This window comes from Lycium ferocissimum, chromosome 7, assembly GCF_029784015.1.
Source record: "Lycium ferocissimum isolate CSIRO_LF1 chromosome 7, AGI_CSIRO_Lferr_CH_V1, whole genome shotgun sequence".
NCBI classification, from domain to species: Eukaryota; Viridiplantae; Streptophyta; class Magnoliopsida; order Solanales; family Solanaceae; genus Lycium; species Lycium ferocissimum.
The window spans coordinates 3,968,227-3,984,714 of record NC_081348.1 but is presented as its reverse complement, the minus strand read 5'-3'; the positions used below and the strand labels follow the sequence as shown (position 1 = coordinate 3,984,714).

Below are 16,488 nucleotides of genomic sequence, written 5' to 3'. Positions count from 1 at the left end.
TGCTTGCCATTGAACTTGTTATGATTTCTAGTCAACCAGATGTTCCAATGGTTGAGATTCTAAAAGCTCCAGACACCATTGCTAACCAGGCTTGAAACCTTAATGCACTCTCTTCTCCTACAGGCCCCCAGATGCAACCATTATGCTTATGTATTCATTTATCATTCTAAAAGTTAGCTTGCCGACCATTATGCATTACTCATTGCAAGGCTTTCCTACAGGAGTTCCTGCCATTCAGAATGTCTTTCCAAGTTTTAGTCTTGACTTTCCTGGCCACATGGTGGAGATTGAAGTGTTATGCTATTAGAACGGAAGCCATAAAGCTCTAGGATTCTTGGGTATTCTCCTAACTAATCCCGCATGGAGAGCTCTATTTTCTTTTCTTTTTTCAGCTTTATAAATGCCAAACCCTCATGTTTCTTGGTAGGCGTTTGGCCATAGAAACAAAAAAAATCAATTTTTTTGGAATTTTGGAGTTAGAGTTGGAGTTGTGTTTGGCCATAATTTTGGAAATTGTGTTTTTTGTTGAAATGAAATTGCTTTGGTTGTGATCTTATTTTTCAAATTCCGGAATACAACTTTAAGTTGTATTTGAAATTTTCATGACCAAACGCTAATTTCGAAAAAAAGTGAAAAAAATTCCAAAAAAAAAGTTAATGATTCTTATGGCCAAACGGGCCATTAGTTTTAGTCATGGACTCATGGTATCCCAGCTCAAAAGGTGAATTTTCTCCTCGGAAGAAGTAGTGCCTCCACACTATGTAGGAAGGGATCATGTTACCACTGTCCTTTTCGACGTAAGAACCTACTTTTTATTTTATTCCAGTAAAAAAGCACATTTTTAACATAGACCTGGATTGACTTATAAGTTGATCAAATCAGTTTATAAGTTATTTTAAACATATTTGAATATTTGATAAAAATAAAAAATAACATAAATTAAGTTAAAAAATGTTTAAAATAAGCTAAAATCAAAAAATTGCTCAACCTTAACTTTTTCTTTTTTTTTTTTGCTTAAAAACCATTTTGATTTAACCAACAACTTTATCCTTTTATCCTTTATATTTTCTATTAATTCCATTATTACCCTTACTTCTAAAAAATCTTTAAACACTTTTATCCAAACACGAAACTAACATTTATAAAATAACTTTCAGAGTACTTTAAACACTTATGCTTAAAAGCCACTTTTTTTCAACTAATCCAAACGAGCTCATAGTTACTCAGGTCAGCTTTGTTTTGTCCACGCCTATTTTTTTTCCCTTCAGCATAGATACATATACTGCAACCATTGGTTTAGCGTAATCATCAAACTGCGATTGCTTCACGATAGTAGAGATTTGGAGAGGCGTTGTGAAACATGTGTCAATTGCATCGACAATAAACGAAGACAGGGAAAATAATGATGAAGAGGACCGGAAACCGCCAAAAACATCTCCCTGCTCCTTTAATTTATTATTATCGTCCTTGACAATTGCAGTAGACTTTGTTTAATCTGTAATATACACAATCCACATACACTTTTGTCTCCTTTTCTTTTTATACTTTTTATTTGGGGGATAGGTTTTGTTTTATGGTTCCATACGTGTATCCAAGATTACCCAAGCAGTCCCCTGTCTGGAATGCCATGTCTGCACCTCAATTCCCACGCATAATTCACCAGGAGAATTTGCACTGAAACAGCCAAAAGGAAATTGTAATTAAAACAAAAGAAGCATGTAGATTATTACATAAATATAGCAAAATACTTGAAAATAAAACGACGATTTCTAAAACAAATAGCGATATGAACTTTCACCTACCAATCAATGGCAAAAGAAGAAGAATTCATTTAATCATCACATATGATTCTGATAAATCTGTTAAAACAGCAAGTAAACCATATACTCACTTTTCTCTTACATATATATATATATATATATATATATTTTTGGGTATTTAATGGGGTTGAGTCATCGAGTCCAACATCAAAGAACCAATTCTAAAATCCTCTAAAATTAGATTATGCAAGATGTAAAGGGCAGCAAAATCAGATGCAAGAAGTTAAGGGATCAAAATCACATGCAATTCATCCACCTTCCTAAATAATGACATGAAACGTGAATCAGCATCACTTAAAGATAGAATTAGGCCTAGGTGTCAAGCTAGCCCAAACTTTTGACAACACCATGTCTGACCGAGCTTCTACAGCATCTAGTCAATGCGAACCCGAGTCGAGAGATCCGAACTTCTACAATGCCGTGCTCAACCGAGCTTCTGAGAATAGAATCGAGCTGAGCAGAGCGGAGCATGAGTCAACTATTTAACCTTTTTTCACGTATACGACCAACACGTTTGGATTTCATATGAAAACTAATTGATTAAGCAAAAGTATAAGAATCCATAGATTGAGAATTGAAGACAAATGCAACTCAATTACTTGAAAGTTGAATCACCAACTTAGATTAGAATTTAAATCCAAAGGAAGTCACATTTTATAAAGAACATATTGAAAATATTAAAGTCAGAAAACAAACTAATATACAATTACTAAGCTGAACCTCATTTATGATTTCAGTACATTGATCAATTTTTTATAATGTTTCATGTCACTGTAGAGGTTTAAGTTACAATCTGATTAAGAGTGTAACTACATCGCAGTAGTAGTATAAATTATTAACGGAACAGGGTCAAAATGCTCTGAACATATTAAAAATGGCTCAAAAATGACCTTCTCCCGCCTATTGGATCAAAATTACCATTCCTTCCACCTATTTAGATAAAAAATGCCCTTAACGTTAAATTTAAGTCTAAAATTACCCCTCTTTTTAACAGAAGCTAATGTGGAATATATAATTTTTTTAATTAAATATGTGGAATTATTTTTATTGGTCCACATGTAATTAGACGCAAATTCAATCACAATCCAACCCATTTTTTAAAAACCCAATACTTCTTCCTCTTCATCCAGCATAGGACCTTACGGTCACTATGCTGTCACTTTCCCTCCTCACTTCTTTTATAAAGAATTTGTATGCCTCAAACAGACCTTAATCTTACATCATTTGATGTGATTTAAACTATTGAATCAACCAAGATTTTTCTTTTAACGAGGAACCAAGACATGTCATAAACAAGCAGAAAAAGGGAGTTTGAAAAGCAGATTGCAGCAAATAAAAAATGCTTTTGAAAATTGGGTTTCAAATTTGGTATATGTCGGTCGTGGTGAATTGAATGTGAAGTTCTTAAAGGAAAAGAGAGCAAAAAAAAAAAATCTCATGGCAATTAAGTAAAGGGTCCGATTGATCAAAAGTCAATACCAAGGACAGATGAGGAGACGTAAGCGGAACGGCAATAGGTTGGAATGGAACTATAGATTCAAAAAAGTAAGAAGCAGTGTGTGAAAAAACTCCAATACCAGTAAATGCAAGTGAAAGCAAGTCAGTAGAGAACAAAATTTTATGATAGTCTTCCACAGTTAAGGTCCTCCTTTGGATGAAGAGGAAGAAATGTTGGGTCCTTTAGAAATGGGTTTGGGTTAATGGGTTGGGTTGTGAATGAATTTGGGTCTAATTACAAGTAGACCAATAAAAATAATGCCACATATTTAATTTAAAAAATTATATATTCCACATCAGCTTCTGTTAAAAGGAGGGGCAATCTTAGACTTAAATTTAACGTTAAGGGCTTCTTTTATCCAAATAGGTGGAAGGAGAGACAATTTTGATCCATTAGGTGGAAGAAGAGCATTTTTGAGCCATTAATAATATGTTAAGGGCATTTTTGACCCTTTTCTGAATTATTAATTACTACTATTTCATAAAAATTATAGTACTGTACTTGGTATTACTAACAATTTAAAATCTAAATTGGTTAAGTCTATATAATACTAGAGCTTAAACTTTTATTTTAAAGTATTAATTACACAACTCAACCGAATTGTTCGAGTTGAGCAAGTCAAGCCGAATCAAGCTCTGACTGAGCCGAGCTTGAACCAAGCTTTGGCTGAGCCGAGTTTTGATAGTAACTGACCTGAACTTTGCCCAACTTTTTGTAAAACAAGTATAGCTAAAACACATGCAAGCAGAGTTGCGTCGAGCAGTGCCCAGACCTAGACAACATCAGCTAACTTGCAGTGTTTTCCTTGGACGGATGCTAATACTAGCTGGAGAGCTTCTTTAGGAAAAGCATCTCGTCTAAAAAGAGGCTTCAGCTCGGCTATTGTCCAATCCTAGACAAGATCAGTGAACTTCATTGAAGGTCCGATGCTAGTCCTAAATTGAGAGTTACTTAGGGAAAAGAGTCTCGTCTGAAAGAATCTTGAACATGCTAAAGTCAATACATACACAGCCCATTCAACTCCAGGAGCAGCTAGTCAAGAGTCAGCATGACAAGGGAAAGTGATCATGGCTTACCTCACAAAATGCAATAAATCTTGTAACCACTTGGAAGAAATATAAGTTGTTTCCGACTTCAACCCTGCAGTCAGATAATCAGAAGAATGCTCAGAATGAATTGGCCACTGTTGTCACTTAGACATCAATTAAATGGTTGTCCACTGAAGGCTATTAGCATAGGCTATGAAAAAGGTATTAGAAGAGTTTTAAATTGGAAGGCTAAAAGAAAAACACGGAATGCGTGACTGTAGAATAACCAGTCAATAACTGCATGAAATATTGATTTGAAAGGAAATTCTTTTTCGTTTTTATTTTTACATCAAAATACAAAAACTAACCATTTGAAATCCTTCAACACGCAAGACATGCCACCAAGTAAAAGAAAAAGAAGCAACTATGTAAAACTTGAACTTACCCTGAAACCACTATAAGCATATTCACTGTTCACCTTATTCTCAAATTGCTTAGGAAGTCCGAGAGCCTGAAAGTAACAGTGATACGTAAGAACAAATCAGTCAAATACAGACCGAAAGAAATAGAGAACACCCATGAACATTGTCATCATAACAAAATGAAGAAAACAGATCGGATGACAGGTGTAACCTAATATTTTTAGCAATCACTGTGCCTCCTTCTTCATGATCAAGATGACGCAGTACCACTTCCTCCAGACGGCCATCACGGTATTGATGCTGCAATAGAGGAGCATAACGTCCATAAGCAATCAGGCATGCATTTTGAATACAAACATACCAAAGACTGAACCAAAACAGTAATAGAGATAAGAAAAGCAGATAAAGAAGATAATCAGAAAAGAAAATACAGCTTAACTTGATGAATATATAAAACTCCCTCTGCGACAAATATATAAAGTTTTTATCGGGAACATCCATTATGGAAGACAACAATCCCCTGTGACATCAAGTAACTACAAACCATATTCATAATCAGAAGGTAAGCATTTCTGCATAACGTCGACCTTTAAAACCAATCTGTTACTGAAGTCTAATACCCTCCTCTCTCAATAAAAAAACCAAAAACCAGATGAACAAGGAAAACATATGAGCTCCAGTGAAATGGGGTGACACAATACGGTCCTGAACGAGAGTCATCACTATATTATTAGCACATACATTTCATCTATAGGTTGGATCACGTTTGAACCACGTGCCCTTCAACAACAACAACATAAAATTCTACTTCAATGCCATTCAATATTTCAAGACCCTGAAGAAAAACATAAGAAAGTTCAAACTTAAAAACAAATCAAAGTAATTATGAAAATGAAAACAATGAAAGTAAATAAGCCATTATAAACCAACAGATTCCTGGGACAAAAACTATAGAGCAATATAACTACTCGTAAGAAAGGATAAACGCCAAGACAATGAGCCTCCATAAGCCTATCTAAGGTCATGTCCTCGGTAGACCATGTCCATATTAGATGAGTTTAAAGTGCATTTTCTCTTTTGCTCGGCCTCGCTTCCCGCATCTTGTCTTCCACTGAGGCTACTCCAACCTTGTCACGGATGACTTCAAAAACTAAAATTCTACTTCAATGCCATTCAATATTTCATATCTTTAGAAAATAAACAAGACAAAACTATTTATCATTAGTATAAGAAAAATATACTATGAGCATAACCTTTCATTAAAAGCAAGTGTAACTACAGACAGTCCATATTAGATGAGTTTAAAGTGCTTTTTTTTGCTTGACGAGTTATTGGAAGTGCTTATAAATTTATATCTTTACGGAAGACATGTATAAGCATGAGCTTGTCGATCTCGGGGGCGGATTTAGAGGTAGATTTTTTGTGTTTAGTAGATTTTTTGTGTTTATGTACATATATTAACTTTTGAACACCCTGAACAAATGCAGAAGGTTAGCTCAAGTGGTTCAGGGTGTTCAAATTGAATCTAGCATCCTAGGTTCGATTCCCAGTAACAACATTATTTTTTATATTTAGCTTTTGTTGTTTTTTCCGAACCCCCTGAGTCAAAATCCTGGATTCGCCACTGGTGGAACTAATGCACAACACAAAGGGGTCGTTTGGTAGGGCGTATAAGAAGGGTGTATTAGTAATGCAGGGATTAGTTATGCTGGGATTATTTCTTATCGACTGTTTGATGTGGTGTATTAAAAATCTATGTTGCACGGACTCGGGTGCGGGTACCGATACGGTACGGATTATTCGTCTAATTTTAAGATTCGGGGTGCGTATCAGTATGGATACGGGTGCGGATTCGGCTAAGAAAATTCAAAATTATATAGAAAATAAAGCTATAAAGATATTATAAATTTGACTATAATTATATTTCAAGTATTTCGATAATTTAATATTAGTTATTGCTCCTAAATTAATATAAATTAAGTGCTCTTAAATTCTCTCATTCGATGTGATTATTCTTGTATTTTTCTAAAAATCATTATGTTACAACAACAACAACAACATACCCGGTGGTCCCACAATGTGGGGTACGGAGAGGGTGGGTTATGTACGCACCTACCCACTCCTTAGTGAGGCTGCATTTCCGAAGACCCTCGGATCGAAAAAGCATAGGAAAGGTTAGATACGGGTAAACAATTCAAAGCAATCTGAAAATGAAAACAACGAAAGTGAATAAGCCATGATAAACCATAAGCAAACATATACTCGCAGAGGACGCAAACTAAAGATCAATGCATACTCGCATGGATAAACGCGACTACCTGCTAGCCTTCTACCCCGATCCGAGTCCTCCATACCCTCCTATCTAAGGTCGTGTCCTCGATGGTGGAGACGCGCCATGTCCCGTCTAAGAAAATCAAAATTATATAAAAATAATTTGTGTCTCTCCGCGTCATGCCCAAACCATCTCGACCTCGACTCCCGCATCTATAAAGATATTATAAATTTGACTATTATAAATTATATTTCAAGTATTTCCACCATAGTTTAATATTAGTTATTGCTAACACTAAATTAATATAAATTAAGTGTGACTCTTAAATCTCCATTTCCTTGTATAATAGACCCAAGATAATATAGTTATCTAAAATGCTCGATTATTCTCCTTTGTACTATATCGGCCGAACTTGCACTTTTCTAAGTTATTTCAATTCTCCAAATTAACTCCACATTATCAGATTACATATTTGAAATTATGTGAAAATACTATAATATACAATAATTAATAATTTAACTTATTTAAAAGGCATATGAAAAAATACGTTCCTGAATAATCCGTCTTACAAAGGGGTCAATTTTATTATGTACAACCAGTAAATTTGTCTGTGCTTTTGTGCGATTAAAATATAAATTAATTATCAAAAAGTTGACATGCTAATAATTAATTTAGAAATTATCCCTATATTGTATGGGAAAGAAACATTTATAAACAACATAATTAAGTGCCTTTCAATTTTGTGTCACAAGTAGCATATAATGGAAAATAAAAGGGACAAAAATAGCATACATGGCGAATAAAGGGGTCATTTTACTAGTTATTACAATTAAGAGACCTAATTCTTGGCTTCCAGCAGTTTCACGCCTCTTCCTAATTAAGAGTCGTCTTCTCCACTTCTCCAAAATAACGAGTCGTCTTCTCCACTTCTCCAAAATAAAGAGTCGTCTTCTCCAAAATTCTCCACTTCCTTTTCAAGCTTTTACATATTTGTAATTCCACAGCAAAGTTCTCTTTCACTTTCTCTTCGTTCTTTACTCAAGATAGAAAGAGAAACCCATTCAAGGTTGGAAACAAACTCTCCATCTATATCACTGCTTCTCTCTGCCATCCGAAGGTATGTCTTTTCCTTATCTCAAATCTGTCTTATTTTTAATTTTGAGAAATCAAAATCTCAAATTTTTCCCCCAAATTTGTCGACGGACTCCGGTCAAAGTATCCGAATGTAATTGACTGTATTCCGGATGTTTTCCGTTCCCGCACCCGCACCCGACCCATGTCGAGACAGGAACGGCACCCAAAATGGCAAGTCCGTGCAACTTAGATAAAAATAACATGCGTTGCATAATTTCTAAAAAACTTATTTGTTGACGAAAATACTCTCCACATTCTTTTGCTTTGATGGACTTTAAGGCCAATTTTGTCTTTTAATCATGCTTATGCATGTATTAAGGGGTCGTTTGGTTCAAAGACAAGTTATACATTGATTAGTAATCCATGGATATTTAATGTAGGGATTAGTATTTAGTAATACATAGATTAGTAATACAAGGATTATTTTTGTTGGGTGTTTGGTTCATTGCACTATAATTGGACACAAAAGATACTATTTGAATATTTATTTATTTTTAAAACTAAAAAATAATTTATTACAATTATACCCTTGGATTCTTGCCCTTCATAGATTTCTTGGGACAAAACAAGGCTAGTTTTGTCATTTTAATTTTTATCCATGTGTAAGCTATCCAAGGATAAGTTATCCCATGGTGGTGATGGTATAAGATAACACACCCTTTGGTGTATTAAAAGTAATCCTAGTATTAGTTATACATGCCCAAAATGTCAAGTAAACATGGTATAAAATAATACCACATATTATACAATGACTTTTTTATCTAAAACCTCTTACCAAACGAGCTCTATCCTATGTATTAGTTATAGGATAATACCAAATAGGATGCATAACTAATACATGTATTATTTCTACCAAACGACACCTAAAGGTTAGAAGGTAAGAAGGCATTGGAGATCAACAATCAGTCTCTTATTTTAGCCTTGATCTGTCATAGTCAAACACTATAGTATATCTTTTTTGGGTTTTTTGGTTAATTTTACCGACGCCGCCAAGCAACTCCACAAAGAAAGAGATTCTCCGAACCGAGTCACACAATCATTTGTTTCATTGAGGAATCGAACACCTGGAAAACTAGCATCAGATCTAGCAATCCAATGCTATAGCTTCCTCATTTGTCATTGTACTACGTACACCATTAAAAGTATGAGAGTGGAAAAGCCTATGTTGGATGGTATGTCTATAAAGGTTTGGAAGTACCTTAGAGATGTTGGAATAGTATGGCTAACCAAGCTATTCAACATAATAGTAAGGTGTGGCAGGTTAAAAACCAGTAGAGAGAGAGAGTACATTGATATGCAAGAACAAAATAGATATTTCAATTGTAGTGCTCAATTTATGAGTCAAATAATGGAACTTTTTCTTTATTTGATAACCACGGTGTCCCGGCCAGCCTGCTCGCACCTCGACTAATTTCACGGGATACCTGCCACCTCCTACCAACAACAGATACCAGGTAACTATGTCCACCGAGGCTAGAACATATGGGAAGAAATCACCTAGTGTTTTTGTTTCTGCTAGGATTTGAACCTGACCACTGGGCCACACCCTTGGGTGCCAAATGATGAAACTTTTAGAAAGAGTGATTAAAGTATCGACTTCGGAATACTAAAGAATGATAGAATATGTCTGAATCATCTAAAAAAAATCTATATTTTTACTACAAACCTTATTGATATCTCTAGAGAGGAAAAGGATCTGCGCAAAATAATCACTTTTATAGAGAAAACATATGATGGAGTGCTAAGAAAGTCCTTCAATGAATGGTTGAGAAGAAGGAAGTGCAGTAGCAAGAAGTGCAAGAACAACGACAAGGGATAGAAAGGAGCTTCTCCAGCACGCCTTCATAATATGGATCTATTTTAAGCCTCTACTTGTTTATTCTGATAATACATGAGCCAACCAACAGTTCACAGGATAAGTTTCATGGTCCATATCATTCACAAATGATATTATGTCTTTTGACAAGATAAGCGAACGAGTCAAACAAACGTTGGATCAATAGAGAAACACTACAGAGAATAAGGCTTTTAGGATAATATACTAAAATAGAACCAAAAGAAAATATTCATTAACCCCATATAAAGCATAGAGGAGAAATGAAATGAGATGAGATTGTGGTGCCTAAAAACAGCAATTTACTATCAAAACCAGATATAATAAGAAATTAAAATAGAAGGGTAAAATTTAAGTGTTACTGAACATTTTGCAATGGGAAGACAATCAAAGTAAAAGGAAATTTCTCCTAAATGGTTGTGAAACAAGCAATGTTATATAGAAGCGAATGTGGGTAGAGACCAACATATCTACAAGATGGATGTGCAGCCTCGAAGGACGCAAATAGCACACATTGATGATAAATGAAAGGTCACCTAAGATAGTTTGGCAAAGTTCTATATAATCCTCTGTATCAACAGGTCCAAGTGCAACAATATGATGATTGACAGTGATAAAGGGGACGATGTAAACCTAAAATTACAAAGGAAGTTGACGCAAAAGACCAAAAACTCTCGAAATCAATGTGGAATTAACTTGAAGAAAACACTAAGAAACAAAGGATTTATACAGTTGATACTAATTAGAGCCCGTTTGGATTGGCTTATAAGTTCTTTAGAAAACAGCTTATAAAACAACTGTTTCCAACTTGTTTTCAAGTGTTTAGGCTGGCCAGCTTATAAGCCATTTTGTGCTTAAAATAAGCCCAAAATAATAATTGGACCCATTTGGCTTAGCTTATCTAAAGCAACTTATAAGCTGAAAAGCTTACAAGCAGCTTTTTTAAGCCAATCCAAACAGGCTCTCAATCTGGATTAAGAGTTAGTTGTTCTTGTCACACTTACATTAGCTTAGGTGTTTGTCAAACTTTCTTTCATTTTGGTTAGACACTAGTATGTCCATGCAGATATAAGAGTAAGATTTAGAAAACCTCTAATTTTAGAGAATCCTTAATTTGCCTTCAATGAAATATCATTTAGTGTTGAAATTAAATGGGTCTGAATACATGAATACATATGATCCGTACAACTTATTGCAGTGTTATTTAGAATTGAGAATTGATTAATTGATTTACAACTGAATAAGTCCTAAAAGAACATAGAGATACAACTCCACATACCTGAACTTTGTGTAGTACTAGATCAATAAAACATCGTTTTGATTAATATCACACAAAAAAAGTAAGAAACACAAAGACGAGCAACAGAACAAAAATTAACCAAAGTCCCATCACAACCGACACAAACTATTGCCTATGTTCCATGCATAATATTCTCATTATTCTTTCCTTAATGGATTATATTGGGACTCATGTCATCCATACATTCCTTTACTTCAAGTCTATTATCAACCTGTCAAAGGAAGGGGATTCAATCATCAAAAAGTTAATGTGTAAATAGGATTAAATTTTCTTATTTTATACATTTATAATATTTTGAATCCCCTCAATATTAGAGAATACAAGGTCAACTCCCAGATATGGCAATTTGTATTTTTTGAATCCCTTGTCAAAATTTCTGGTTCCACCACTGGTCAACAATGTTGTTATAGGCTCGCCTAATCCCTGAAGCTCGGTGTGTGAGCCAGGCAGCCAGCTTCGGCGCAGCTCAACTACTCTCCCACCAGCAGAAGTATCAGATGATTCTACAGAAACTTCCATTATTATTATTATTATTATTATTATTATTATTCTGACTAAAACCAAGATTCCACCTCCTATCGATGTGGTCTATGGAAGAAATCCAGCTTGCACGCACCTCGACTAAATCCACGAGATACACTCACACAGGACATCCATTTGTACCTCCTATCAGCAATAGACACTAAATTGGTATGGAATAATAGCTCCTTCTAGAACTTAAAGTTCACCTAGAAGTACACGCTGTCACCAAGAGAAGATTGGTCTAGGACAAATGGGAAGAAATCACCTAATGTTTTTGTCTCATATTCAGAATGCATTTGAACCTTTACAGTGAGACAGAAGCATGGAGACCATTGACCACTAGGCCACACCCTTGGGTGCCAGAAATTTCCATTATTTAAAAAAGACATATGCGATTTTTTACCGGAACGGCGACAAATCACTTGAAATCAAATTCTAAAAACACACAGACATCATAACATTTGTACCTTGTAGAAACAACTAGTTCCAAATGGGCAAGTCCCATTGCCAAAGTCAAAATGCTTGCAGTCAATAGACCTGAGCTCAAAAATTGAAAAATAAAGATTACGTCAGAGAGAAACACTTAAAGAGGAAATAATGTTTTCTTTCCTTGGAATCAAGGGGAAGAGGGAACATTTTGTAGATGAGTTTAAGAAACACAAACACACACCATCCAGAATAAATTAGCCGGACTAATTTGAAGTGAATAATAAAAAAATTATCAAGTATTAGATTATTGAGTTCTTCTAGGAGTCCTAAACTTAAAAGTTCACCTAGAAAGTACACGTGCTACATTCTCTGAGAGTTTAGACTCCAAGGTAATAAATTTATTTTCATTATACTGAATTCCAAGAAGATTGAGTGCATAATTTAAAGTAATCTTAGAATAGGTGGATTTCAAGGAACTAATTTTGAGCCAGATAAATTGACATGGAGTATTTTCCATCTTTGGACAGAGTAGCAGCACTCACCAAATAAATCAAAAACATATGGACTCTAAATTGGGTCATTCCAAAGTTGAAACAAATAAAACCGTGTCATTTCAAAGCTTAATGCAGCTTTTGGATCAACTAAAGGGAGATGAAGGTGACGAGGATTGCTATTCAGTTGATTTTTAGCAAGAGAACTAAAAGGGGGAAGGAGAGAAGTAAGGTTTCATTTCTTCCAACAAAAAGCTGGTGCAAAGGTCCTTTTGTAATCCCAAAAAGAACAAATACTTGGTCGACGATGACACTGTCAAATGACGCACATTCCTTTTCTCCTACTCATAATCAGTTCAAAAAATTAGTTATCACTCCTCTCCTCTCATTTCTTTTCTTCTACTTGGTCTTCTTTTCTTTCTCTTTCTTCCTTTCTATCCAAATTATCTATAATAGTTACATTGGGCTCATAACAATGAATATTGTCAGGGAACTCAGAAAAACACATCTCCCACGACAATATAAACTGACTTTTCAAATCTGACTACCACTAAATGAACATACTAATTGTTATCAAGAAAAAGATTTACATTTTTTGAAAATGGAGATCCCCAAGGGGCAGCAGGTGCATTTTTCCAAACTTAATGGGTAATAGGCCAGGTCCTCTACTCTTCCCCACTTAAACACCAAACTTCTGGTCTGCATAGGGTTCGAAATCCATATCGTTTGGCTGACCCACACTTCATGCGACTGCGCTCTTATCACTGAACCAAAGCACTTGAGGTATCATCGTTAAATAGAATACCCTCCTTATCAGTCCCTACTGGGCACTTGAGATCATATGCAACAGAATCTCTTACCAAAATTCCAGTAATACGACTGAAAACAGTGATGAATATGCTAATGCATGTGTTGTAACTGCAATTAGAGAATTCACGTAGAATCCTTAAAGAGATTTCCATGTTTGTTGCATTTCGAGACAAGTCATATCCATGCTAATAGTTATAAAAGCCAGTCAGTTAAACAAAAATCCTAAGTAAAAACAAAGAACACAAAACAGAAAAGGGAAGAAATGAACCTGAGTTTGGCTTTGTAGCTGTCAAGGATATCTTGCTTTTCTTCTTTTGTGGAGTACCAAATGACACTTGGAATGACAAAATATGAAAGCTTCCGGCATATAGGGCAGGTCCTAAATGTAGAGTTGATATCAATCCCAGACGAAGGAGAACCACTACGCCAATTCCTGATACATGATATACAAAATGGATGATCACACTCAGAAAGGATCCCAAACTTCCGCTCTGCTGCAGTTGCCTTAGAGAGTACACGTTCAAGACACACAGTGCACTCTATTTCTTGACTATGCTTCAGTAAATCAAGGTGCTTTTGCCTCTTCTCACATGTTTGTATATGCTCCTCTCTTTCTTGAGGCCGGAAAGGATGCAAGCAATGCTTCGCACAGATTGTACACAGATCTCCATGAATATAAGGACAGTTTTTTCCCCGTGGACAATTACCAGCAACAGCAAAAGAGCAAATTGATCGATCAGCTGGATTAATTATCTTCAACTCGATAATGTTATCAATCTCTGCCACATCATGACGCCCTGAATTTTCACTCCATACAGGTCGATTGGGAAGGTAAAAAGGTCCACCTGAAGCCAAATACTCGGAAGAAATGCCTGACAGAAGTCCTGGACCATCTGCTAGCATTCCAGGAGAGATAGTGGTGGGAGGAGAAGCTGAGAGCAGATGTTGAGCTGGAGCTGACGAAGATGGAAGTGAAGGTTGTTCAGAAACTTTAACATGTTCATATCTACACCTGCTGCCATAGGCACATAATCCTTTTTGGTAGTATGTGCATACCTGCAAAAACAATCCAAGCAAGAGTTATTGGACTGTGAAGTGGCCAATCAAAACTATTATTGCAAACCTAAAAAGTCCAAAACATTACATTATTTGGAGGATCTTTCCAATCATGCGAGAACTCACAGTACTCCCCTTTCAGACATGCACCATGTACAAAGAACTTGCAAAGAACCCTGTGAAATATATAAGCATGTGTGTAAGTGCATATGGCCATCTACAAGAGACCACAAATTCACGTACAAATTACAATCAACAATAAACTTTGCTCATAAGTACATATGGCCATCTACAAGAGACCACAAATTCACGTACAAATTACAATTAACAATAAACTTTGCTCATCAATATTTTTTTTGATAAAGTTGCCAATCAAATTCTCTAGTTGTATAGTTATAGTAAAAGGATTCTAAAGCATGTAACTTTTTTGAACGTTTCAAATTGGGAAAACAAAATAGAAAAAAGATTAATTTTCTGTCCTAAGAGACTAGGAAGGAGGCATGGTCAGCTAAATGTCAATACTCCAAACAATGCAATAGCAAGAAGTCCTACTGCTTGAGAATCTCCGTAGTAAGCCAGCAAAAATACAGTCAAAGCCATCAAACTCCTATTTTTCTAAACTAATGTCATAATTACTTCAACAAGCTCCTTCCAGAAATTCCTTGATCATTTAGAAGAACCCCTTCTAAGTTTTCTCATAAAAATGTCTTCTCAGCTAATCTTAGGAATCAACAGCAAAAACAAAAAAGGTTTAGAGAAACTCCATTTAAATTTTTCGTTTCGTAGAACTTTTCCTCAGCTAATCTTAGGAATTAACAAATAAAAAAATTAACAAATTTTCTGTCAAGTTGTAGATATACAAATTCTCTTTTTCTTAAAAAATTCCCACTTGAATAGTTCTCATACGCATCAACTTTGACATCTTCCATTCAATCACAAGACCCAATAAATTCAATGACAACTTTGATTATACATGTATATATATATAAAATCAGATGCATAACCGTAAGAACATATATACATAGAACGTAAGAATCAAGATTGTATGATGGAATTAGAAGAACATGTGTTCAGGTCATTGAGCGACAAAACTAATAGGAAAAAAGAGTTGAAAAAAATTACTTTTTCGACATGGCATGGAAGCATGTAAGAGTGGGCAATTGATGAATTGAAAAGCCAGAGCGAGCGAGTGAGCAAAGAGCTCAATTCTCGCTCTGGCTCGGTGTTAAAAGGAGGGCTAGGGCTTTTGCTTTTGGCGATTCGATCCCACTACTGTCCTCTCTTCTCTACCTTACCTTTTTATAGTTTTTTCAGGTCTGCATAAAATGAAAACTAGGGAGAGCCATTTGGAATATTATTTCTCCGAGTATAATGACTAGGAATATGGCAGATTTTTTCTCTATTTTCTTTTGTTTTTTCTTTCTTCTTCATTGGTTTGTTTGACTTCTTCTCTAAAGCAATTAAAAAGTGTGAGTAATGTGTCTCAATTTATTAAAGCTGAAAATATAAATGAAGCCTTATGATCTTCCCATGTTAGAGGAGATAATATAAATAATATTAGTCACTTTGTGTACAAAAGTGTAATGAACTTAAATATACTAACTACAATACTAACAATCTTTTTAATAATGACGAAATTCAAACTAGCTTGTCCGCATTATGACTATTCCACTAAAAATACCTAGTAATGACAATCTTTTCAATGGAAGTAGAACATCTCATGATGAAATTAAATTCCACTACAGTTCAACCATTAATCTTTCGAGTCACAAAATAATTTAGATGAATCTTGTTTTTCTCCTCCTAGCGAATATGATATTGATAGTAATCTTAGATGGATATACTTCATAGTACAACAACAATAACATATTC

The 16,488-nt window shown here is 35.0% G+C and overlaps 1 protein-coding gene across 4 annotated transcripts; it reads right to left on the bottom strand.

The window, feature by feature from the left end:
- Positions 1-1,413: 1,413 nt before the first annotated feature.
- On the bottom strand, positions 1,414-15,987 carry LOC132063130 (E3 ubiquitin-protein ligase makorin-like). 4 transcript variants are annotated; one of them, XM_059455567.1, is made up of 8 exons: positions 15,739-15,979; positions 14,705-14,792; positions 13,829-14,616; positions 12,298-12,367; positions 4,980-5,068; positions 4,792-4,857; positions 4,395-4,458; positions 1,414-1,674 (listed from the first exon to the last, which is right to left on the bottom strand). In XM_059455567.1, exons 1-6 carry the CDS (start codon positions 15,747-15,749, stop codon positions 4,821-4,823), a joined length of 1,083 nt encoding a protein of 360 aa, XP_059311550.1. In that variant the 5' UTR covers positions 15,750-15,979; the 3' UTR covers positions 1,414-1,674; positions 4,395-4,458; positions 4,792-4,820. The 4 variants fall into 4 exon arrangements, with proteins under 4 accessions (XP_059311550.1, XP_059311553.1, XP_059311552.1 ...); XM_059455569.1 differs by lacking the exon at positions 1,414-1,674 and adding an exon at positions 3,546-4,298 and having other exon boundaries at positions 15,739-15,980; XM_059455568.1 differs by lacking the exon at positions 1,414-1,674 and adding an exon at positions 3,546-4,288 and having other exon boundaries at positions 15,739-15,980.
- Between the last annotated feature and the right edge of the window lie 501 nt (positions 15,988-16,488).